Genomic DNA, 26,194 nt, shown 5'->3' with positions numbered 1-26,194 from the left:
CATGTGTCAGCCCCTGGGGCACCTTTAGATTGCTGATGAGTTTTGAAGACAAGAGCAGAGGAATTATTGTCCCTGATATCCATCTTGCAGGACTTAACTACCCAGGTACTCACCATTGGTACCTTTGTCACACTGATTGCTCCGGATATATTTGGAGTAAAAAAGGATGATGGTTAAAAAGAAAACATTTATTTTTTATGGGTTATACATTATTATTTAATGTTAAAAAATGTTTCATGGTAATAAAAAGTGCCACAGAAGAATAATAAGCTGTTGAGAAACTGATTAATAAATTGTTTTACAAGTCTTTACCATGTAATTTAATGTAGCACGATAGAATATTAGTTTATATTTATTTATTTATTTAAACTTAATGGGGCATGGTGTTCCAGATCAAGAGTGAAGATTTTATAATGTATAACATTTTATTCATAATAGTTTCATATATATATTTATTTTTGTTAATCCTCAATATTTAGTGTATTCTGTGTTACACTTAAATTTTAGTGAATTGTCTTACACTTACTTCTGTTTGCATGATGTATGTGTATACAGCCTTACAGATCCCAAGGATTTATTTTTCTTATCAAAGTTTATTCTTTATTATTGATATTCTTGATATATTTGAACCCTTGACTATTTGAAACGCAAGGTCTTGTAGGATATGTCATGGATTCCACCGTACTAAATTAATATTTTACTATTCACATTTTGTTTAATCTTATGCTCCTTCAACCTTCTGCTGGGCCTAGTGTATGAGACCTACATGATGTATTACAATCTATGTCAGCGATATCATTCTCTTATTTACCGTAAGTGGCGTATGGGTTGTCATTTTCTTCCCCTTTGTTTTCCGAGGGACTCGTTAGTTTAGCCGTGCTTGAAAACCGTAAATCAATACAGGAACTGAAAGTTGCCCCCATTGCTTTATAGTTGGATGGTATCTAGTTAAGTTCTCTGTAGAGTTCTAGTCAAGTAACCAGTGTATACCCATTACTATGGGTACTCTGTAAGGCTGCGTATCTAATGTCACTTGGTTTCGTGTCGTACATGTGTGTGCATACTTGTGTGAATGCATGTGTGTGTGGTGTATGTATGTGTGCACATTAAGAAGATTCAGTGTAGATTATGCAAGACTTTGCACACTTGTTTTGTAATTAGAACCCTTGCACAAGAGAATCATATGGATTACATAGTATTATGTCATATAAGTAGGCAGTCATTTGTGTCTTGGCTGTTAGAATATGAAGTAGAGAAAAGGTTGTAGGAACAATGGAAATCTTTCAGTCATGTCTGGAAAGGGAAACATCCCATAGAACCAGTCAGATTAATATATATACATATATATATATATGCTAATAAGAACACGGGTACGTGTGTTCACTTATGCAAAGTAGACCACTTGGAAAAAAGAAACTAACGAAGCAGAGCGCTTTCGTATATTACAAGATGTAATATACGAAAGTGCTCTGCTTCCTTAGTTTCTTTTTTCCAAGTGGTCTACTTTGCATATATATATATATATATATATATATATATGTATGTATGTATGTATAATGTACACACATACATACATATACCAAAGGCTCTTTCCCCCCAACAAGGGAGGTAGCAAAAAAACAAAGGCATAAAAACCACCCCCACCCATTCCATACTCCACCCCCATCCACCCCTATCTCTCCCTCTTTTCTTGGCTCCTCCTGGATGACGGATCATCCCTGCATCTCATCCCTGCAACAGACATTCCCCTCTTTCTCAGTGCCCCTTTTACCCTATACATCCATATCATCCTTGGTTGCCCCCTCATGTTCACTCCTTCCACCTCTGCCTTCCACACCTCTTTTACTGATTTTTCTTCACTCATTTTTTCCATGTGTCCAAACCATCCCAATACTCTTTCATCAATCCTATCTCCCAACTCCCTTTCCACCCCAATTCTCTTCCTTACCTCCTCATTTCTCACTCTATCTAGCCTAGTAACCCCAATCATATTTCTCAGGCACCTCATCTCAAACACATTCAAACTCTTCCTCTCTTCCTCTCATATGTTCTATGTTTCTGCCCATACAGTGCTGTAGGCACAATCACTCCTTCACACAATCTCCTCTTAGCATCCATTCCCAAATGACTATTTTTCATTACATTTTACATAGTCTAAAAACTCTTTCCCTTTTATAAGGAGGGTAGTTGATTCAAAGCACCAGTCAAATTAATATATATACATACAGTACATACATACATATATATACCAAAGGCTTTTTTCCCCTTACAAGGGAGGTTAGGCCAGAAATAATTAACAATCACCTCTTCATTGTATAGTGAAATCCCTTCTCATCCACTCAAAATGATTTACAGCACAAATGAAAATGTCCCTTCAGTCCATGTCATCCTTTTGTCTGCTGCTCATCTCCTTCCTCTCATATTTTTGTACTCTCACTTTGCGGCACATTAGACATTCCAACAGGATCCAAAAAAAAACCTTTCACTCCATCCACTGATGTTTTAATTGTAGATGATGTGGAAATGTACTTTCACTCAGTCATCACCTCTTAAAGGGGAAGGAGTCTTTGTTATATATATATCTTTTCATGTCCTTGTATGAGTCCTCCAACCTTCCCTCTTTGTGACTTATGTAATGACAAATCCAGTTATATGAATTTTACAGACATGTTGCATTTATTTATTTATTTATTTTATTTTATTTTATCTATTTATTTTTTTATGACAGGAGTAGGAAGTTTCTTGAAAGACAGGTTGATGAGTGAAATTTGCTATAACTGTTCATTATTGTATATATTTTTCTTTCATATATTAACCCATTCAGATTCCCAGAGTTTTTGAAGAAAAAAAATATTTTTGCTTGCAGACTGCCTGACTTGTTTATCATACACTTGCATAGCAATGTTTTACTTTGAGAGCCGGTTATAAACTTACTATGTATAAGTTGATTTAGTTTCCTTTTTTAAGCAAGATAGTCTTATTTCAGTGCAGATTCTTCAAAAATGCTAAAATGTATGAATAAGGGTAAAAAGAACCAGTTAGAAATATCCAGTATGCAAAATTTTAACACCTTGTAAACATACATACATACATACATATACCAAAGGCTTTTTCCCCCTTACACGGGGGGTAGCCAAAAAGAAAAAGGCATAGAAATCACTCCCACCCATTTCATTTCCCATATATTCCACTCCCCTCCACCCTCCTCCCTCTCTCCTATCTTGGCACCTCCTGGATGACGGGTCATCCCTGCATAATTTAAACTTTTGGTTTAATTGTTTACATATTTATTTTTCAATGGCATTTTGATAAATTTCCTTAAGTGAAATAAAATTTGTTCCCTTTTGACCAATAATTATGTGGTAAAGTGTAAGAAATATGGTGAATTTGCACAGCAGTTCTCCATCAATGCTACCACTTTTATTCAAAAACTTCAGTTTCAGAGACTGATAGTCTTGAGTTTTTTCATTGACAAACTTCATTCAAAGTGGACAAGTCACGTGAAGTGCTTGTTTTTTTGCATCATTTCAATGTGCGCTGATGTCTAGGAAATTATACAATTGTATAACGTTTTGACAAAAGATATGCATAAAGAGTGGCACAATAATAATGTACTTTAATTATGGGTGGTCGCATTCACACATGTTTACAAAGAAAGTAATCCCAGCCAGAAATTAAGTTGGGGCCCCAGAGTGAGCATAAATAGTGAAATATCCCTTGCTGCATCAGTTTTGGACATGGTATATCATTTGTATGGTGACTTGTCAGAAAGTTTTTAATAATTTACTGTTTTACTCTAAATTGTATATAAAAATGTAAACAGAATCTCTACAGAAAGGAGGTGATTCAAGATGAAATTACATTAATGGAATCTGAACGAGTTAATCACTTAATTTAGATTTTTGTATTATTTGGTAAGGTGCTTTTGAAGAGCCTTATTGTAACTGAAGTTTAATGTATTCTGATGATTTTTTTATGCATTTCAGGTGATTTTGAGACCAGGTTCCTTAATCATTTCCACCCGATGCACCAGTTTGCATTGCCCCTTATGTACCAGAACTGCACGAAGACGTACCCGAGTCGAAATGGTAAGAATCGTCAATCAGCATATCCTTCTAAATGTGCACCAGGCATGGAGGTCAACAACCAGGCTGGTCACAGTCAGTGGGTCACACACAACAGAAACTACTTGAAATGAAACTCGGACCAAGCACAGTAGAGTTGATGTACATAGTAATGTACATATGTAGACATAGCTGGTCACTTGTCTCGTAGGTTCTACAGGAGAGGTGGGACTAAAGAGAGGTAGTCAGAAAACGTATGTCAAAGAGACTTGTCTCCCTGCCGCCCGTCTTAAAAACACTTCAACTCCCTTGCCTCCATCTGGAAGTGCAACCCTGAGGGGCTGACACACCATCTCCAGACCATGTCCAAGATCTCTCAGAACTTCCGACTGTATCACATCCAATGTTTCACATTAGGAGAGCTGACACTTGGCCCTAACGTGCTACTATAAACCAGTGACGTAGAAATAGTCCCACAACACAGACAATATTACAGTATTTCTTCTGAAGGAGATCTGTAGGAAGGCTTGAGGATCGTTGCCAGCCACTATGGGGCTTTGGGTTCCCAGTTAAGGAAACTTGGGGCAACAGTTATTATTACTGTTATTATAGGAGGGGTCTGTCTAAGTCATGATTTACAATAGAATAGAAAATATTAAATACTTGATTATCTTGCTCATCTTGTTGCCTCACTTCTCCCGCTCTGCCACTTTCCCTCCCTGTCCCTCTCTCCCACTTTTTCTCCTTTTCTCTCTCTCCCTCTCTCTTTCCTTTCCTCTCTCTCCCTCTCTCCTTTCCTCTTTCCCTCCCAGTCCCTTACCTTGTCCCTTCTCCCCCTCTTTCTCTCTCTCTCTCCCTCCCTCCCTCCATCCCTCCCTCCCTCCCCCCACCTACCTCTCTTTTTTTCCCCTCTCTATCCATTTCTGTCTCATCTTCCTCTTTTTCTTCTTTTTCATTGTCATTTTTCTGTGAACATATCACAAAGTTAGTTAAAGGATTAATTATTTTACATACCATTTGCTCTAAGATTGTGTGAATTTTTTCACAACAATACATATGTACACATGTACACACACAATGTCACACATGCGTGCACACACACACACACACACACACACACACACACACACACACACACACACACATGAATTTCAGGGTATGAAAAAATTGGAGAGTAGGAGACGGGAGCCAATGAGTGTTGCTCCTTTCTTGTATACGACAATTAGGTAAACGTACATACACAGTAAAGAAAATGAAAAAAAATTCATACACATTAGGTTACAAGAAGTTTAATGAAGTAGAAAGGGCTAAGTGTTTTAGAATTAGTTTTAGTCTGATGATATACAGTTAGCAAGAAATTTTATTTTTGAGAGGAGGGGGAGGAGGATGTGTGTAATGGGTATCCACACGTCCATGGTACTGGTGCTAGGGATTCCACAGGAGTAGAATGTTGCACTGTTGTGTCACAAATCTGTCATTCCATCTGTCATTAAGAGGCAAGTGGCATGACAGCACATAACTACTCACCTCTCTTAAGTAGTCCTGAGTAGGAGCATTAGTATTAGTTGTATGCTCATCGTAATCCTAGGTGCTCATTCTTTGATAACAAAAAATACTTCAGCCACATTCCAGACCTATGATAGGATATGGAGGCCATTGTTACCAGGCTTTGTTCAGGGTATCTTCTGAAGTATGAATTTTGCATTCCACATTTCCTTGGTATATGTATATATGCATTTTTCATATTTCACATTGATGATAATTTGTTCTGGTTGATGTGGTATAGATTTGTTTTGTGAAGAAAATTTCTATTAGATGGTAGAGTAAAACTGGTGAAATGATTTAAACTATATAAGGTGTTTGGTGTTAAAGGTAGATACAGGGGGTCACCGCAATTCGACAGGGATGGGGTGGTCTATCATCGGTCGAACCTGGGTTCTGTCAAATCATGATGCAGTTTTTCCCATAGGAATACATTGTAATTAGGGGGGATAGGGACTGACCTCCAGCCCAGACCCCCCCAAAATATCACTATGACCTCTAAAAAACACTAACTTAGACTAAATCAGTAATATTAAAGGCTTCATTTTTATCTAATTTTGTTTATTAAACACATTAAGCTGCTGTACAGTACATTTTTGGTGGTGGATGTTGTGGCCTGCAAGTCCTCCCACAGTGACAAGGCACGCTCCTGCACGAGCCCCATGCTGATTGGTATCTTGCGTTGTGTCCTGTCCTCTATCCACTTGATCAACATGTCCTTTGTCCTCCATCATGTCGAGACGGGAGTCCCTTGAGCCACGGAGAACAAGGGAAGTCGTGGAAGATGCTGATGCAGCGGCCTGGCGGTACTTGTCCCTGTTCTTCCAAATCGTTGGTACTGTTGATCTCGGGACACCCATTTCCGCTGCAACGGCAGAATGAGCCATACCTGCCTCACAATTTGTTATAAGCTCAAGCTTATCTTTGAAAGGCAGGAAAGTGTGTTTCTTAGGGGTGGGGCCGGAGGTGGATTTGCTCGGCATGGTGGTGGAACAGCGGAGCGTGGCTTGCCTCGACGATGGCTGGGGCGAGAGTGAGACAGAGTGGCGCATCGGGAATGGCAGCAAATTCGACCGGGTGCGTGGCGCGCGAGATTTGAATGTCGAATTGTCGAGTCTGGCTGTCGAACCTTGAGGGTTGGGTATAAATTAGCTACTGTCGAATTTGCGATAATTTGAATTGCGAACGGTCGAATTGCAGTGACCCCCTGTATTTCTCTATCTCTTTCTCTCTCTCGCTCTCTCACTCTAACTCTAGATGATCTCTCTCTCTCTCCCTCTCCCTCTCCCTCTCCCTCTCTTGTTCTTTCTCTTTCTTTCTCTTTGTGTTAAGAATGAAGATGGTTAAATTTCTCCTGTAAGGTGTCACAGTAAGGGTTGAGAGCAGAGGAGCTGCGAAGGAGAATATCAGCTTATTATTCCCCTTCCATTAAAAGCCATTCCTAATCTGAATAAATTCTATCACCCCCCCCCCCCCCAAAAAAAAATATATATATATATATATATTTCATTTGAATATCATCATTCCCAAAACTCTCCCATAAGTGAATTACAATTTGCATTAATTTGAAGAATTTATTTTTAAGGATGTCATCCTGCTTAACACGTGTAAATATCACACTGAGTTGAGTTGCTTTAGTGGTGATATAAATGAAAGGTTCCTATGTTCTCGGCAGCCATTCTGGTTTAATTTTGGATTGTGCCTTGTTATTTCGAATCTTATGGAGGCAGTGCCAAATACAGGAATTAGTGTCCTTAAGTGCCAATGCCACACAGCATGTAGAGTCCACATAAGTTCAGCATCTTGTATAATAATCACCAAAAAGTATCGAGACTCCTGGTAGGTGACAGAATGAGAAATGTCAGCAAGACCAACAGTGGGCCCATGCATGTAGTTATTGTTTGTTCTCTGTTCTGTCACATCTACAGTCTGGATACTTTTGGATTACCTCGTGTTTACCAAAGCTTAAGGTTTTTCAATTCTTCCAGTTTAATATATCAAGTATATGATATATACTGTATAATCTGGCATATGAGATGAGACGCAAGTTATCCACAGAATGCCACAAGTGAGGAGATTGTCTTATAGACAAGATACAAAAACAGAGACGTTAAAATTTGACTTGAAATATGTAACATAGCATGTATGGTACATATATTAATTGGCCATTTACCTTCATTAAATTATTGCTACTAAAGACTGTAATTCAGTATTATCATATATTATGCTTCACTAATAACTTGTCAACAAATCAAGACAATTAATAGACAGTACATGAAGGGGTAACTTTATTACAGCCAAGGTATTTAATTCATTGTATTGATCTGTCACTAATCTGGTGTTTGGTAATTTAAGGATCATCTTAGACCATCATCCTCCATGAGGAGCTAAGGGGCCTTTCACACTAAGCAACTAGTGACGGTCACTAGTTGCCTACCATTATTTTAAATTGAGCTTTTCACACTATGTCACTGCGGAAGCCCGGTTGCACAACAGGCTATGGCTGTTGCCCGCAGTTGCCTGAGACTTGCAGTTGCCTGAGACTTGCAGTTGCCTGAGACTTTCACACTAGGCAACTAGTGACCGTCACTAGTTGCCTAGTGTGAAAGGGGCCCTAAGATGAGAGGGAATGGGAGTGGGTGCATGCCTTGCCTGGCTACCTCCCTTATCTGGCTACCTCCCTTATAAGAGGGGAGAACCCCTCAGTATATAGATCAGTGGTTCCCAAACTTTTTTTGGCCGTGACCCAAATCCAGATCTGGTGAAGATGTGGCGACCCAAGCATCAAAAAGCAATTTCGAAAGTCTTCTTTTATTGAAAACACAAGTGTAGGGAAGCTTTTGATTGAAATTATTTTTTTTCTAACAAGGTCTTACGACCCATTCTCGAACACTTCGCGGTCCATGTTTGGGTCGCAACCCATAGTTTGGGAATAGCTGATATAGGTAGATAGCAAGATAGCTATATCTTACATCACTGATACGAGCTAAGATAATGAAATTTAGTCAGAAATTTGGGCCTTGTTTGATTTGAAGGTCATCTCATATGCCAAAATATACTGTATATACTAGTTTGACATCTTTGCAACTGTAATTACACATATAAGCTTTTTATTTTCAGCTGCTACAACTAGTTAGTTGTAAGTGTTTGAGTTCTTTAGATATAAGTAATGTATTTTAGTTTTATTATTGAATGCACTATATTGATGACTTGCTTTATTGTTATCTGGACTATTAAAGAAAGTAGTCTTTCATACCTTTCGTATTCGAGTCTCCTTGGCCCTTATCTCCATAATGCACAGCAAGAATACTTTGAACGATTCCCCCCTCTTACATTGCAGAGAATCCCACGTTCCCCTTCAACTCCTTCCGAAGACCTGCTGCCACCTCTTGTGAAGGCAAGGCTGCCACAAAGGGGCAGTTGGTTTTATCCCTGTGTGTGTGGTTGCGTGTGTGTGAGTGTGTACGTGTGTGGTTGGGTTTACTTATTTGAGTATGTGTGTGTTCATGTTTTTGGGTTTGCATTACTCATACTCTATTGTGTGTTCATTTCTCTGCTTAATCCTTAAGAAACACGCATGGATACATTTTAAGGCTTGGTGGAATGAGTAGACAAAACTCCTAATACATTTGCATGCAAAGTATATGTTGAGCACAAAGATTTACAATTGCCCTCCTGTGTGAGTGTCATAGTTTCTGGCATTGTCTGCAAAGTTGTAGCAAGTACATTGCATCAAACATTGATGAAATGAACAATTCTTTAATGAGTGTATACTTAAGTATATCCTTTCCACTAGTATACTGGTGTATGTTCTATATATTTTGATTTGTGTATGAAAGCCATTCTCTCTCTCTCTCTCTCTCTCTCTCTCTCTCTCTCTCTCTTCCTCTCTCTTCTTATATATTTTTTTAGATGTGGTGACCACACCATTTACGGATATTCCAGTCTGGGACGAATTTATGTACCAAAGGCTTACATGGAAGGTAGCCAAGTCAAAAGGCATCCATCAACTCCCATCCACCAGTCTTGTTTCCCCCTCATCTTAGCTCCTCATGGATGAAGGGATGAATCAAACTTCTATCCATCTGTATACCAAGAGTTTTTCCACCTTATAGGGGAGGTAGCCAAGTCAAAGGCTACCTACTCCCACCCATTCCACTCCCATCCACCACCCTTTCCCCCCTTTCATCTTAGCACCTCATAGATAAAGAGATGAATAACAGTATCATCTATACACTGTCACCCTCCACTCATCCCTATCTCATGCCTCTCCCTTCCTTGCTGAACAGACATTACCCTCTTGCTCAACACCCCATTCACCCCCATCCCTCCATCTCATCCTCGGTTGTCCCCTCAAGCTCACTTCCTCCACCTCTGCTTTTCACACCTCTTCTTACTAATGTATTAGGTCAGTTACACAAGACTTATCTATCCTAAACCCAAGTTGGTTGTTAACCAAGATTCCTTTCTCCTAAAGTATTTCATACATCTATCTTTTATAAAAAAAATTCACACATTTTGCCTAGCATAATGGTCAAGGACACTGGTCTATGACTTAGCAGTACATCCCAGTTTTCTCCCTTGAATATTGGTACCACATTTGCAGATATACAATCTAATGGCTCTTTCCCCTCTTCCAAAGAATATGCAGTCATTTGATGTGCATTATCCAATGTTTGTTCTCTACATTTTCTTCAGTATCCAGCTTGAGATCTTATCTGGCCTTGTGGCCATTCTAAGTTTCAATTTCTTGAGTAATTTAAACAGATCACTTACTTCCACTGTTATATTGTTTATAACATCTTGGTTTTCTTCACACTTTTCTCCTTCAAACTTCTCCATATTGAATGTTTATATCTTTCAACCTGTTTGTTCCTCTCTTTTTTTTTTTTCTCTTTCTTTTCTTTCTTTCCTTCCTTCCTTCTCTCTACTCCTTACATTGTAACCTAGTCCATGTTCTTGTATTCATCCAATTTCTTCACCTGTGTTAGTTCCCTTGTGTTTCACCTTGTTCATGTGTAATAAGCTGGGAAAGGAACGTAAAATAAAGCATACAAGGAGAATGCAGTCATGAATGGTCGAAATTGTTTTTATTCTTTATATTAGTCTGTTGTAGTCTCGAAATTATTGTTTGACATAAGATCACAATTTGGATAAGTTGTTTATTATTCCAGGACCAGTAACCTTTAGGTAACCCTACAGAGGAACTATGAAATAATCACTTCCTGCATGCACCACAGTGCTAGTGCATGCTGCTAATGGTTAATGGTATTCTGTACACTGTGCATGTTATTTCCAACAAAACATGGTGTTGATGAAGTATCTGGGCTTAATTTTTCACCAGAATTAACAAAACTTCATTTGGGCACTTAAGTAAAATGTGTAACAGTTCAAGGAAACACAAGAAAATAGACTTTTAGGTATAAATATTAATTACTAAAATTGCATTCCTGAAGTGGGACCAAACATCAAAGTTTCGTTACTTGCTATTTCAATTTGCTTGTGCTATTGGCAACAGCAACACCATAGTTTCTCCTGTACGAACAGAATGTTAAGAGGTCTGAAGCTTTTGGTAGCACAACTACTTCTTTTCTTATCAAGTAAGTAGATAACATTAGGGTAAGCGTATAGCAACTGGGCTTTTTGTGTTCTGCATTTTTGTACATGTCTGCTGTGATTAGTGTCTACTTTGTGTAATGTGTGCGACCTTCCTTTGCTTTCCTTGCAGTGGTAGTAGGAATTGATGCTATAAAACTGCTTCCCTATTGTTTCCCTTGCAATGTGGTCTAGACAGTAAAGGATATTTTATTTTGACTTGGCAAACCTCACTGTGGCAGAGTTCTGTTGTGTTTTTCAATTATTTTTTGTCTTTGTTTAGGCTAACATTAATATGATGAGGTCATCAGAACCAATGAATTTTGAATATTGGTAATGGTGTTAGTCGTGTTTTGTGTTGCTTATTATGCCGTTTTATTTTGTGTGGCAGATGGCATTGCCTTCATTATTAACCTAGTGTATAATGTTTTACATGTTTACAAATTGAATACTGCTTTCACAATGTATTTGTGTTTATGTTGAGTAGAATGTAATAGTTTTGCCTCTTCTTTACAGCCAAGCCAACCAGTCAGAGGCGAGCTCCCCCTCCACCCCCATGTGCCCCAAACCCCTCCCCCCACCCATCCTTTTCCACCCACACTGCCCCTCCCCCACCTCCTCCCCATGCACCCATCCATCTTCAAGTTGGGGCCAAACTATATGGCACTGAGGCTTCTCATTGTTGAATGCATCAAGAACGGCTTTGCAGACTGCTGCCGTCTGCAGTGTTAGCTTGTGTGTGTCCACGTGTGGAGCGGCAAGGAATCGTTGAACTTTTAGTTCCTTGTTTAGTTGTGCATATGTGTTTCAAGGTACACTCTTATCTAAACTGATGGCATCGTTGCTTTAGCATTCATGGCCCTGGGCATGAATGTTAAATATAGCTTTAACTATTTTGCAAAAGAAATTGGAATATTGGACTGATGAAAATATTATTCATAGTTCTTGTGTAATTATCGAAAAGTGAATGGTCCACAGTTTGGATACTACTCCAGTTGTAGTCACTTGGGAAGAAGAGGAGGAGGAGGAGGTGAGACGGAGCAGGACTATCTATGCAAATTTGACTTGTTAGAAAAAAAGATTTTGTACACAGGTGGTGTTGAATGTATGTGTAACTTGTGACCAACAGTCATGTTGCCTGTGTCTGTTGAATATGTGTACCTCTCACTTGCTTCTCAAGGAAATTTGAGGGGAAAATAAAGGTAAGGTTGTAGGTTACGAGCAAATGACGGGACTGAAAAAAAAAAAAATATTGCTCTCTTGGTCTTCCTCTCGTCTCTCCCAACCCATCTACTTCAAATCATCATATGCTGAAAAAAAGGAACAGAAAAAAAAGAAAGAAAAAGAAGGAAAGAAAATTAGTTTAAACCATTTAACGGGAGATAGAAGTTCACCCAGTGTATAGTGTCTTCAATAACTCCAGAGGAACATGCAAGTCTACCAAAGCATCTTTGGGAAGAGTTGTCATCGTGTTTGAAGTGTTCATTGTCTGGTGACCTTTGAATCCCACGTTGTGAAGGCAAGTGTGCCAAGTGCCTTTAACAAAGAAACTCTTAAAACCTCCTTGTGGGGGGTTGTACATAAGTACATGTGATACTTTGAAATAAGAATATTAAACCTTGTAAGTTGTTTACTATCATTTCTTGTATGTCATGGTGAATGTGCGCATTTGTGAACCTTAGTGTGCGGAAGTGTTTTTGCGTGCGTGAATGTGTACTAGGAGCCATGTCATTTGTGAAAGCCTTATATTTTGTATGACTGGATGTGTGCCCTAATTGCCTAATCAGGTCATATTCTTGCTACTTTTCTGAAAAAAGTGACCCCAGAGTGCCAATTATATATATAAAAAATAAATATATATATTATATATATAGATGCCCCCCCCCCTTCTCTTCTTTTCTCTCTCAAGACATTTTTCTTTGTTTAAAAGATGGTCCCATGGTTGTCTGCTCATGATGACCCATTGTTAATGTGGTTGTACAGCAGAGCAACGCACGTTGGCACATCAAAACTCCCATTTCTGTAGGCATTACAATCACAGAGTAAATCTGTTGTAATTGGATGATAAATTGATTGTGGTTCAGGTTGATTATTATTATTCATGCTCCAAATATTTTAGTAGAAATTGTCCTTTGGAGACCTATTTTGTTGATTATACATCTATATATTTGATATTTCCATTTGAAAGCAAAAAAAAAAATAGAAAATGTATACAATATTATTATTATTATTATTTTTTGTTAATTATGGGGTTGTTGGTAACAACACCAAAATATAATGTTGTTTTCCAAGGCATATTTTGAGTTGTACATCAAAGTCTTTGTTAGTTTCAGGGTTGTTGGTGATTAAATCAAATGTCATACTGTTTTTCAAGGAATATTTTGAATTGCATCAAAGATTCTTTACTTGAAGAGGTAAAGCTTGAAGTTCCAATTGCTTGATACATTCCCGTGAGAAAAGCTGTCACTAAAACATTTCTGAAGCCAACTGCCTGCTCAAACTCGGTGTTTAGTTCTCATGGGTTCAGGAAGCTGTGGTAAGGTTACATTGTTCGGAAGACGTGTTTCCTCATGGCAATTTGGTGTGATGAAAACATATCAGGTCAGACTATTGTAAGAACGGGTCCCAAGTTAACGCTGTTTTGTTTTTGCTTGCTGGATGGCAGTCTTCATTTATGATTTGCTGCTGGAAGGCAAGAATGGAAGTGAGCTTTATCATACTCCTTTTCGTCTGAGATTATCTTTTGTTTGGCTGCCACCTGAGACTTGAGTTTTAGTCGAGTGCTAAAAGGGATCGGTTGTCGTGATATAGGGTGGAGAATCTGCATTTAGAAATTGTTTCCCATGTTGTTGTGTTCATTTATTAATATTAACTGGATTTTTATGGCAGATTCCTTCCTTCCTCTCCTGTCTGTAAGCTTAAAAGGTGAAGACAAACTATTTTGACAATATTTTTTTTTTCTATGGACAAATGATATTCCAGTGTAGTGTGTGCTACACAAGTGTGAGGACAAGGAATTAAAATTTGGGAGGAGGCTAAAATGTTTGGAATGTCTGTTGTTGTTTGTACGCATCTTGAAAAGTATCAGCAGTGGACTGGTTCTTCTCAAGCCATCATAACGTCCATAATGATGATAATTGTTGCCTCGTGTCTCTCTGACTGAAAACCCGCAGCCCCGCAGTGACTGGCAATGGTCCTTGGGCCCTCCCCTAAATCTCTAGGAAGAAGCTTTGGACTGCTGTCTGTATTGTGTTAGTGTGAGACAGTTTCTATGTCAATGGCTTGTAGTAGTAAAAAGGGGAGTAGTCGTCAGTTGTCAGCTCCTTGTGTGAAAAAAAGTGGAGGAGGAAGTATAGTTAAAAGTTGATGTAGAAACCTTGGGCCCAGTCAGAAGACTATGTTAGCTCCTCTGGGCTGCACCTCCTGATGGGGGTTGATATATTGATGGGTTTTGAAGATGGGTGGTAAGGAGACGATTCTCTCGGATGCCCACTGTGCAGGGCCACCACATGCAGGTACGTTATTGGTCCCATGACGTCCATAGTCACAGATGTTGATTTTTTTTACATTCACATACGTGACTTTCCAAGGACCCCAATCCACCTGCTTCATGTATTGAAAGCTAGTGAGCATAACATTGGTTCATTGTTCGGTATTTCAATCCTTTACCTATTCTGTGTCTTTGAGAAAGGACCCATTTTTATTTGTGGCGACGTCACTGATTGCCGTGATTGACATAGGGTTAAAATTTACATAGGATGATTTTAACATTTGGTATTCTCACCCTGCCATCCCTCTCGTGCTTACGCTCCTTGTGTTGCTTGCCAACTTATTTACAGTCTAGTCAGGGCTGCACTTGTCCCTGCATCAAGGGGATGGGCTGCCAGCAAGCCAGGATGTGCTTGCAACACTTATTTGCAACACCAATTGCTAACCAAGCCCAGCTTTACCTACCCAGACTTGTTTATTTTATTCCAAAAATCCCCATCCAACACTTGAGCACTTTTAAGCCTGTTCTAGCGCATGCCAGCTGGTTGCACTCGGAGCAGAAGAACCTACACATGCAGAGATTCTCAGCTTTACATTGAAGGTTGCCTATGGTTCCTCTCCTGTACCTCAGTTTCTTCAGCCCAGGTCTTGGATTTAATGTGTTGATGAATTTTCTGGTGTTGGTTTTGGTTTACTATATTCACATTGTGGAGTGCAGCCATCCATGTTTGGTCTATATGAAAGTACAAAATAGGTATAGCCATGGATGCAGCGGACCCAATTGACCCTCATTTGGGATCCTCCAAAGCAAGCCATTATATTGTGCTTGCTTCCACTTCCTTTCTTTAAGTGTTCCTGTGTGATCGATGGGGATTTAGAAAAAATATATACTTTATCACCACCCTAACTACCTAGCTTACCCAAACTAGATATGTACTATTTAACCTTGAACCCCCGTCCAGTCACATTGTCCTTTAGCGTAACTTTTAATCCCATTAGAACCCGTTCTCAATCGGAGCTCACTTCTTATCCAGATTATTTAACTTCTCTTCAAAAGATTGATCACAAGTCCTTATTATCACAGACTCTTGAGGTAGTCCCATATCAGTTAAGTTTATTAATGAAATGAAGTTAACGTTGTGAAAGGTTCTCCATATAAACCAATTATTATTATTATTATTTTTTATTTTATTTTATTTTATTTTTTGCACATGGGATAGGGGGTCTGTTTTGCATCACACATTCTTGTGCAAAGTTTGCCACATTGTAAGCCAGTTCTTTTCTGGTGGTGTGTGTTAGGAGGCAATCTGTGCTGCCCATCTTCAGCGATCTATTCATCCATTACTCTGTCATAGAGTGATTTTGTACAGTACTTGCACCTTGACTCATTGTAATAATAACCCTAGGTAGGATATAATATTTTGCCAGATCAAACAAAATTGTATATAACATGTAAATAGCGCTCCTGGGTGTAGGTAAGAGCATTATTATATCAAATTTATAATTGTGCTATATTCATAAATACAATTCTTCATATGTACAGGGAATCTTCTTAACCAAAGTTAAACTATGTTATAACCCAGTTTCCTCAAATACAGCACCACTTTGAACACATTAAGTTTGGGTTAATGTTACAAACAACCATTTACAGAAACGGTTTGGATGTTGTCTCCTTATGGAAAATATTAATCATGAAATTCTACAGGAAGTCACTTGTGTAACTGAGGAAAAGAACCTGCTGATCAATGCTGTAATACCTAAAGTTCATCCAATTTTGTATAAGTGCAATGCATTTTCAAAAACTGCTTGCCATTATTTATGGAATGTAACAGATCAACCCAACACAAACCCTGGGTGTTAGCTCTCATAATGGCATGGTCAATAATACAACTCTGACAACATGTACTTTTCCAATAGCAGTGTGGAGGGAACTCTGACAGATGACACCAACACTGCCACAACCAAAGAAAGAAAAGGAAAAAATATTTATGTATACCAACAACTTCTTCCCCTTTACAAGGGAGGTAGCCAAAGTCAAAAGCATAAATCCACTCCCACCCATTTCATCTCCATATATTCCACTCCCTTTCACCTCCCCCTCCCTCCCTCTTATTTTGGTTCCTCCTGGATGAAGGGTTATCCTTGCATCTCGCCCACTGCCCTGGGTCAGAAGCAATGCAGCAAAATGCAGCACATCCACAGCAAGGCCACTTCACTTAATCGGCGACCTACCCTCTCCATCACCTCATGCAGAAAAAGAGATGACAGGGAGAAAATCCTTTGTGCTGTGTCAAAATATCATTCACACATACTCCCTCACCCACCCACTCCCATGCATCACAGCATCATACACAACCATTCTCCACTCACCCTTATCTTCTGTCTTCTCCCTTCCTTCCTCAACAGACACTCCCCTCTTTCCCAATGCCCATTTTACCCCATCCATCCATTTTATCCTTGGTCACGCCTTCATGTTCATTCCCTCTACCTCTGGTTTCCACACCTCTTTTATTAATTTTTCTTCATACATTCTTTCCATGTGCCCAAAACATCCCAATACCCTTTCAACCCTATCTCCCAATTCCCTTTCTACCCTCACTCTCCTCGCCCCCTTGTTCCTCACTCTATCCAGCCTAGTAACCCCTGCCATACTTCTTAGGCATTTCATCACAAACACAAACTCTTTCTTTCTTGTGTTCCATGTTTCTGCCCCATACAGTGCTGTTGGCACAATCACCCCTTCATACAATCTCCTCCCTGCATCCATTCCCAAATGTCTATTTTTCATTACACTTTTTAATCCCCCAAGGCATTTACTTGCTTCTCTCAATCTACATTCTACCTCCACCTCCACTCCTCCCTTTCCTGCCACATTTGCACCCAAGTATCTAAAACTATCCACTTCCTCTAGTCTCTCTTAATACTCACTTTCAGTTTGCTGCCACATTCTCACCTTACTTTTATCTACGTTTATCTTCAGTTTCCTTCTTTTGCACACCTTTCCAAACTCTGACACTAATTTCCTTAATTCCTCCTCTGGCCCTGCCACAAGCACAGTTTCATTAGATTTCATGAATAAACTTGATGCTGAAAGATAAAAAGATGGGTCACCACGAGCATAGCTCCCTTCCCGTATAATACAACTAGGTAAACAACAACTGGCTTATCTCCCACTTTTCTCCATTTTCTTTAACCATCTCCAATCTCTGGCCCATTTACCTATCGCACCACCCCATCCACATATAAATTGAACAGCCAAGGGAAAATATCACATCCCTGATGAAGTCCCACCTTTACCTCAAACCACTTACTTCATCCATTTATAGGCGATTAAATTAAGACATGAGGGCCATAGCAACAGCTAAACCACCACATATGCCCTGTTTAATTGGAGAGTTATAATGAATAGCAACACTGATGAATTAATAAATTAATGAATCAATAAATCATATAATCATTTATTCAATCACTCAGTCAATTAATCATTCAGTCAGTCAACCAATATACACCAAAAATAGATAAACAGATAATCAAATAAATAAGAAATTAGTAATTGAACAAAGGAGTGTCTAAAGGTATAAACAAATAGCTATATCAATGAAATAGTAAAAAAATGAATAAATCAAAATATAAACATAAATAATTAAATGAAAACATAACTAAACAAAGAGATAAAGGAGGATAGAAAAGATAGCACCAAATGAATAAATAAGTACACAAATAAGTTATTATAGCATAAACTATCTGGGGGTCAAAGTTTAGGTGAATGAAATCATCAAAAATTGAACTGAATATAATAAATGGAATAAATAATTTTCCATAATTGGTTGAATTGTCTCCCAATCGGATATATATGATACTTTTTTTTTTTTTACAAATTAAAAGAATATATATAACTTTAGAAAAAAATCAACACAATATTGTAAGGAATGAATCACATTATTTTAAGGCTCATACAACTGTATTTAATAATGGAATGATCCCTAGGAAAATGAATAGATAAGAGAATGAATGAAACAAGGTTACAAAAGAGTACAGTACTGAAAAGATGGAAGACATTTAGACATGATAAATAACATGAAACGTTTTCATTTCCAAGATGAATTCATACAGACTGGATGAGAGATAATTTCCCAATCAGATTAATGGACTTGCTTCTATACTCGCATTGAAAACAGGTCCATCCCACCTGATCTATTGGTTGGTCCAGTGCACACTCTGGCTCAGAAACACGCACACTTTCGTCGGATGGACGGCGAGAATTGGAATTCCGAGGAAAAAGGAAAGTCTACGTGGATCTCAACGTCAAGGAAGTACCTATTGTATTTATAGGGAAGGGGAAAGCTCATGGTGTAGTGGAAAAGTGATAAAAAAGGAGAAGGGGAGGGATTATTGAGGGAAATGAGGAAGAGGGAGACATGGTCCAGGAGGCCAGGCGTCTTGTAAACAAGAGACGGACCGATGATGATGTTGACTTCGGTGATGACGGGATCAACAATAATGTAAAGATTAGAAATATAGATAAGAACAAGACAGTGGAAGGTGATAATAATAACTTCCAGGGATTTAAAGAGGGTGGGGGGGATACCAACCTTCCACGATTACCAAGACTAGAGGAAAAACTTGACAAAATGACTGAGCATTGGAAAAATAGGTTCGGTAACGTAGCCAAGATTGCGCAGAGAGTTGAAAGATTGGAAGAACTAGAGAAGGCGAACATAAACTTAACTTTAGAAATAGAAGAATTAAAAAGACAGTTAAAAGAAGTTAAAGAAGAGAATGAGGAATTAAAGAGGAATAATAAAGGCAATAAAGAGGCCATAGCAAAAGAAGCACAGGGCTGGAAAAAATCCAAGAAAACAATAAAGTTGCATTTACTGACATAATTAAGCAACAAATGAAATAACAAACTGAAGACTCAGTTATTAAAGTGATGAAACAGAAGGAGAATATAGTAAGAGACTTAACAGACAAAAAGAAATGTATAATTATATTAGGAATGGAAGAGAAATTTAACCAGAATAGAACCACAGGAATTAAAGAGGAGAAAGAAAAAGTAAACAGTTTACTAGAATTAGTTTCAGGAAGATGAACCTGAAATCATGAAACAAATTGAAGAGATGTTTAGGCTCGGAAAATATAGTACAGATAAGACCTGACCAATTAAGATTAAATTCAGGTCACAAATAACAGCAGGGAAACTAGCAGCAAGTGAACAATATAGAAAGGTATGGATAAAAAGAGAAATTAATAAAGAGGAAAGAGAGGGGAAAAAAATGAAAAGACAAGAACCTAAAGAAAAAAACGAGAACAGAACGGAGTCAGAAAAAGAAGAATTCTATTGGAGAGTAGTGAATATGAAAGTGAGGAGATGGACCATAACAGAGAGAAACAAAAAAGAAACAGAAAATACAATGGAAATAACAGAAAGTTAAGAGTGTCCTACACAAATATAGATGGATTAATAACAGGACTGAATGAACTGAACGAGTATCTGAAGGAAAAAGAACCGGACATAATGGGAATTGTAGAGACAAAATTAAAAGGTCCACTACCACCCAACAGCATAGGACACAATGCATATAATTATTGGATTAGAAACAGAGAGACAAAACAAGGGGGTGGAGTTATGTTCCTGACTAAGAAGGATATAAACGTGAAGAGTGTCACATATGGGAAGAATAGAGTAGAGATGATTATGATAGAAGTAGAAGACAGAGATAAGAAGAGCAGAAATTTTGTAATAAACTACGTGCCCCCAAAAACAGCCTCGTGGGAAGAGAGTGAACATAAAAGTATGTTAGAAGACACAAGAATAACATTAAACAAGATAATAGAAGATGGAGGAAGAATAGTTATGATGGGCGACTTTAATTGCAAAGAAGTCTGCTGGGAAGAGATGACAGTAAAGGGTGGAGAAGACTCATGGGTAAATGTTCTACTTGAGATGATTATTGACCATACAATGACACAATGGATTCAAGAGAACACTAGGTATAGAAATGAAGAAGAACCATCGAGACTAGACCTAATAATCACATCAGAACCTGAAATAGTGGAAAAGATAGAATAACAGGCAACAATAAGCAAGAGTGACCACATATTGATAGAACTAGAACTAAATGAGGAAAAATACATGAAAAGAAATGAACAATTTAGAAAAGGAAAATTGATGTATGAAAAAACAAACTTTGATAAAATAAGAGAATTCTTTCAAAATGAAAACTGGGAAAAAATACACAAAGAAGATACAACAGTAGAAGAGAAATGGAATATTTTGACAAAAATTTATAAAAAAAAAAAAAAAAGAGTGGAAAAGTATGTCACAAGACAAAAACAAGAAAAAGAATATGTAAAGTGCTGGTACAACAAAAGTTGTAGGGAGTTAAAAGACAAAAGAGATAAAGCTTGGACCAAATGGAACAAAGACAAAAGACCTGTAAAATGGAAAATATACACTAGTTATAGAAATGAATATGTACAAGTGTGCAGAGACGAAAAAAAAATACGAAAAAGATGTCATAGAAAAATGTAAAGATCAACCAAAACTATTTTACAGATTTGTAAACAGCAAACTGAAAAACAAACAAGATTTAGAGAAATTACGACATGGAGGAGTTGAATACACAGAGGAAATAGAAATGGCAGAAATTATGAACAAGCATTTTAAATCAGTGTTTACAAGGGAGAACATACAACCTGTAGAGATCGAATGGGAAGAGAAAGTCCCCCTATGAAAGAAATAGAAGTAACAAAGAACGAAATAATGAAACACTTGAGTATTTTGATGTCACAAAATCGCATGGACCAGATGAAATAGCAAACTGGATTTTGAAAGAATGCAAGAATGAACTGGCAGACAAAATACAAAGCATAATATACAGTTCCTTGAAAGAAGGGAAAGTTCCAGAAGATTGGATAAGAGCAAATATAGTACCTATATACAAAGGAGGAAATAAAGAGGACCCTACAAACTATAGACCAGTCTCTCTAACAAGTACAATAGCAAAAATCTGTGAAAGAATTATCAAAAGTAGATGGGTAAAGTATTTAGAAAAAAAAATTGTGCTAAATCCAAGGCAGTTTGGATTCAGACAAGGACGATCATGCGTCACCAATTTAATATGTTTCTATTCAAGGCTAACAGATATAATACAAGAAAGAGATGGATGGGCTGATTGTGCATTTCTAGACCTAAAAAAAGCTTTTGACAAAGTATCACATAAGCAGTTACTTAAGAAATTAGAAACTGAAGGAGGAATACAGGTCAAACTGTTTATATGGATGGAAGACTTGCAAGAAAGAAAAATGAGAGTAGTGATAAGAGACAAACACTCTAACTGGGATGAAGTAATAAGCGGTGTTCCCCAAGGAACAGTTTTGGCCCCAATAATGTTTGCTATATATATTAATGATATGGACAAAGAAATTGAAAGTTACATGAGCTTCTTTGCAGACGACGCAAAACTGTTAAAAAAAAGTGAACACGGAAGAAGATTGTGAGTCACTACAGAGTGATCTTAATAAAGTATGGGAATGGAGTAGGAAGTGGGAGATGGAGTTCAATACCAAAATGTGTTAGTATAATGGAATTTGGAAAAAGCAAAAAAAGAATAGAAGGATCATATATATTGGGAGAAGAAGGAATAAAAAAAAGTAGAAAATGAGAAGGACCTGGGAGTCATTATTATGAATAATATGTCACCTGAGAAACATATAAACAAGATTTTTGGGGAAACTTATAATTTAATAAGAACAATCAAAGTGGCATTTACATACCTGGATGAAGAAATGGTGAAGAAAATATTAATCATTTTGATAAGACCAAGATTGGAATATGCAGCAACGATGTGGTCACCAAGTACAAAAAATGTATAAAAAAAAAACTTGAAAGAATACAAAGAGCAATTACAAAATTGGACCCAACACTCTCTAAACTATCATATGAAGAGAGACTAGCAAAACTTGAGCTACATACACTAGAGCAAAGAAGAGAGAGAGGAGATTTGATAGCTATTGACAGAATCATGAAAGGCATAGAAATTATTGATAGAGAAGACCTAATAAAATGGAATGATAGAAATACAAGAGGACACGGAAAGAAAATCAAGACAACTATAGAAGAGATGTGAAAAAGAACAGCTTTCCTCACAGAGTAATAGACAGTTGGAACAAGTTAGATGAGAAAGTAGTGTGTGCAAAAACAATACATGAATTTAAAAATAGTTTAGATAAAATGAGATATGAAGACGGGACACACGAGCATAGCTCCCCTTCCCGTAAAATACAACTAGGTAAATACACACACACACACACACACACACACACACACACACACACTTCAACGAATGGACGGCTTAGAAGACGTTCTGAAGAAAAGTGAAGTCTGTGGATCACAACGCAAAGAGAAGTGCCTAGTGTTTTTGCAGGGTGGGGGGGAAATTGCTCGTGGAGTAGTGGGAACGTAGGGAAAGAGGAAAAGGGGAGGGATTACTGAGGGAAATGGAAGGAAATGAGGAGGGAGTAGACTTTGACCAGCCAGACAAGCGGAAGGTAAACAAAAGACTTAGCGAGGATCAAATGTCTAATAAAAATGTAAAGATTAGAAGTATAGAGAGGAGCAATACAGAAGAAAGTGACGAGAATATGTTCCAGGGATTTAAAGAGGGTGGGGGGGACACAACCCCCCCCCCCCCCCGACTGATAAGACTAGAGGAGAGAGTTGATAAGGTGATCGAGGACTTGGAGCGTAAGTTAGGTAACGTAGACTCCATTTTTCAAAGAATTGAAAGGTTGGAACAACTAGAGAAGGCTAACAGAAACTTAACTGAAGAAATAGAGGACCTAAAAAGACAGTTAGGAAATGTAAAGGAGGAGAATGAGAAATTGAAGAAGAATAGTAATGAAAACAGAGAGAAACTAGCTACAGAAGCTAAAAATTGGAGAATAACTCAAGAAGGGAATAAGGTTTCATTCACTGACATAGTCAAACAGCAATTGAAAGAACATAATGAAGACTCAGTCATTAAAGTGATGAGACAGAAGGAGAATATAGTAAGAGAATTAGCTGACAAAAAGAAATGTATAATTATATTAGGAATGGAAGAGAAACATAACCCAGATAGAACTGCAAGAATCAAGGAGGAAAATGAAAGAGTAAGCAGTTTATTAAAATTAGTCCAGGAGGATGAACCAGAAATTATAAAGGAAATTGAGGAAAAATTCAGACTCGGAAAATATAGTACAGATAAGACCAGACCAATTAAGATTAAATTCAGGTCACAAACAACAGCAGAGAAAATTCTATCCAAGACAGGGAAACTAGCAACAAATGATCAATATAAAAAGGTATGGATAAAAAGAGAAATGAATAAGGAGGAAAGAGAGGCAGAAAAGCAGAAAAGAATTGAAGCTAAGGCAAAAAACGAGGAAAGAACGGAGTCAGAGAAAGAGAGATTCTATTGGAGAGTAGTGAACATGAAAATAAAGCAGTTCGACATACTAAAGAAAAACATAAGGGAAACAGAGAATACAATGGAAGTGGCAGAAAACTAAGAGTGTCTTACACAAATATAGATGGATTGATAACAGGATTGAATGAACTGAATGATTATTTGAAAGAAAAAGAACCGGACACAATGGGAATTGTAGAAACAAAATTAAAAGGCCCACTACCACCCAACAGTGTAGGACATGATACATACAATTATTGGATTAGAAACAGAGAGAAAAAACAAGGGGGTGGAGTTATGTTCCTGACTAAGAAGGATATAAACGTGAAAGGTGTCATATATGGAAAGAATACAGTAGAGATGATTATGATAGAAGTGGAAGACCGAGATAAGAAGAGCAGAAAATTTGTGATCAATTATGTGCCTCCGAAAACAGCCTCATGGGAGGAGAGTGAACATAAAAGTATGTTAGAGGACACAAAGATAGCATTAACTAAAATAATGGAAGACGGAGGAAGAATAGTTATGATGGGCGACTTTAATTGCAAAGAAATCTGCTGGGAAGAAATGACAGTAAAGAGTGGTGATGACTCATGGGGAAATGCTCTACTTGAGATGATTACTGACCATTCAATGACACAATGGATACAAGAGAACACTAGGTATAGAAATGAAGAAGAACCATCGAGGCTAGACTTAATAATTACATCTGAACCTAGAATAGTGGACAAGATTGAATATAAAACACCAATAGGTAAAAGTGACCACATATTGATTGAACTGGAACTTAATGAAGAAAAATATATGAAAAGAAATGAACAATATAGAAAAGGAAGAATGATGTATGAAAAAACAAACTTTGATAAAATAAGAGAATTCTTCCAACAAGAAAACTGGGAAGAAATATACAAAGAAGAAACAACAGTGGAAGAGAAATGGAATATTTTGACAAAAATTTACAAAAAAGGAGTGGAAAAGTATGTCCCAAGACAAAAACAAGAAAAAGAATATGTAAAATGCTGGTACAACAAAAGTTGTAGGGAGTTAAAGGACAAAAGAGACAAAGCCTGGAACAGATGGAAAAAAGACAGAAGACCTGAAAAATGGAAAATATATACTGGTTATAGAAATGAATATGTACAAAAGTGCAGAGAGGAAAAAAGAAAATATGAAAAAGATGTTATAGAAAAGTGTAAAGATCAACCAAAACTATTCTACAGATTTGTAAACAATAAACTGAAAAACAAACAAGACTTAGAGAAATTAAGACAAGGAGGAGTTGAATACACTGAGGAAATGGAAATGGCAGAAATTATGAACAAACATTTTAAATCAGTGTTTACAAGGGAAAATATACAACCTGAAGAGATTGAGTGGAAGGAAAAAGTCCCCCCTATGGAAGAAATAGAAGTAACAAAGAATGAAATATTGACACACTTGGGTAATTTTGATGTCAGAAAATCGCATGGGCCAGATGAAATAGCAAACTGGATTCTGAAAGAATGCAGGAATGAACTGGCAGACAAAATACATAGCATAATAAGCAGTTCCTTAAAAGAAGGAAAAGTTCCAGAAGATTGGAAAAAAGCAAATATAGTACCTATATATAAAGGAGGAAATAAAGAAGAACCTACCAACTATAGACCAGTCTCTCTAACAAGTACAATAGCAAAAATATGTGAAAGAATTATCAAAAGTAGATGGGTAAAATACTTGGAAAAAAACAACGTACTAAATCCAAGGCAATTTGGATTCAGACAAGGACGATCATGCGTCACCAATTTAATATGTTTCTATTCAAGGCTAATAGATATAATACAAGAAAGAGATGGATGGGCTGATTGTGCATTTCTAGACCTAAAAAAAGCTTTTGACAAAGTACCACATAAGAAGTTGCTTAAGAAATTAGAATATGAAGGAGGAATACAAGGTAAATTGCTAAATTGGATGGAAGACTTTTTGCAAGAAAGAAAAATGAGAGTAGTGATAAGAGATCAGCACTCAAAATGGAATGAAGTAATAAGCGGTGTCCCGCAGGGAACAGTTCTGGCC

At 37.5% G+C, this 26,194-nt stretch overlaps 2 protein-coding genes across 9 annotated transcripts in view; one reads left to right on the top strand and one right to left on the bottom strand.

Moving 5' to 3' along the window:
- LOC143020964 (uncharacterized) overlaps positions 1 to 16,230 on the top strand; it is a 198,534-nt gene extending 182,304 nt beyond the window's left edge. For 7 of the 8 annotated variants that reach the window (XM_076178008.1, XM_076178014.1, XM_076178013.1 and 4 more), the window contains 3 exons: positions 3,987 to 4,088; positions 8,947 to 9,003; positions 11,718 to 16,230. In XM_076178008.1, the coding sequence (XP_076034123.1) occupies positions 3,987 to 4,088; positions 8,947 to 9,003; positions 11,718 to 11,887 (329 nt within the window). In that variant the 3' untranslated portion in view covers positions 11,888 to 16,230. The remainder of the gene's footprint in view (positions 1 to 3,986; positions 4,089 to 8,946; positions 9,004 to 11,717) is intronic. The other variant, XM_076178009.1, reaches the window with a different exon arrangement.
- On the bottom strand, positions 5,078 to 8,927 carry LOC143020965 (uncharacterized). The gene is made up of 2 exons (XM_076178015.1): positions 8,204 to 8,927; positions 5,078 to 8,160 (listed from the first exon to the last, which is right to left on the bottom strand). Exon 2 carries the CDS (start codon positions 6,656 to 6,658, stop codon positions 6,158 to 6,160), a length of 501 nt encoding a protein of 166 aa, XP_076034130.1. The 5' UTR covers positions 6,659 to 8,160; positions 8,204 to 8,927; the 3' UTR covers positions 5,078 to 6,157.
- Positions 16,231 to 26,194: the final 9,964 nt, after the last annotated feature.

Source organism: Oratosquilla oratoria, chromosome 41, assembly GCF_046742065.1.
Source record: "Oratosquilla oratoria isolate Oo_2021 chromosome 41, ASM4674206v1, whole genome shotgun sequence".
In the NCBI taxonomy this organism is placed as follows: Eukaryota; Metazoa; Arthropoda; class Malacostraca; order Stomatopoda; family Squillidae; genus Oratosquilla; species Oratosquilla oratoria.
Note: the sequence above shows the minus strand (reverse complement) of the source record. Positions and strands in the feature narration are given on the sequence as shown.

Bases quoted from the DNA above. Each gene is read 5' to 3' on its own strand.
- LOC143020965 (XM_076178015.1), bottom strand. From the start codon at position 6,658: ATGCGCCACTCTGTCTCACTCTCGCCCCAGCCATCGTCGAGGCAAGCC.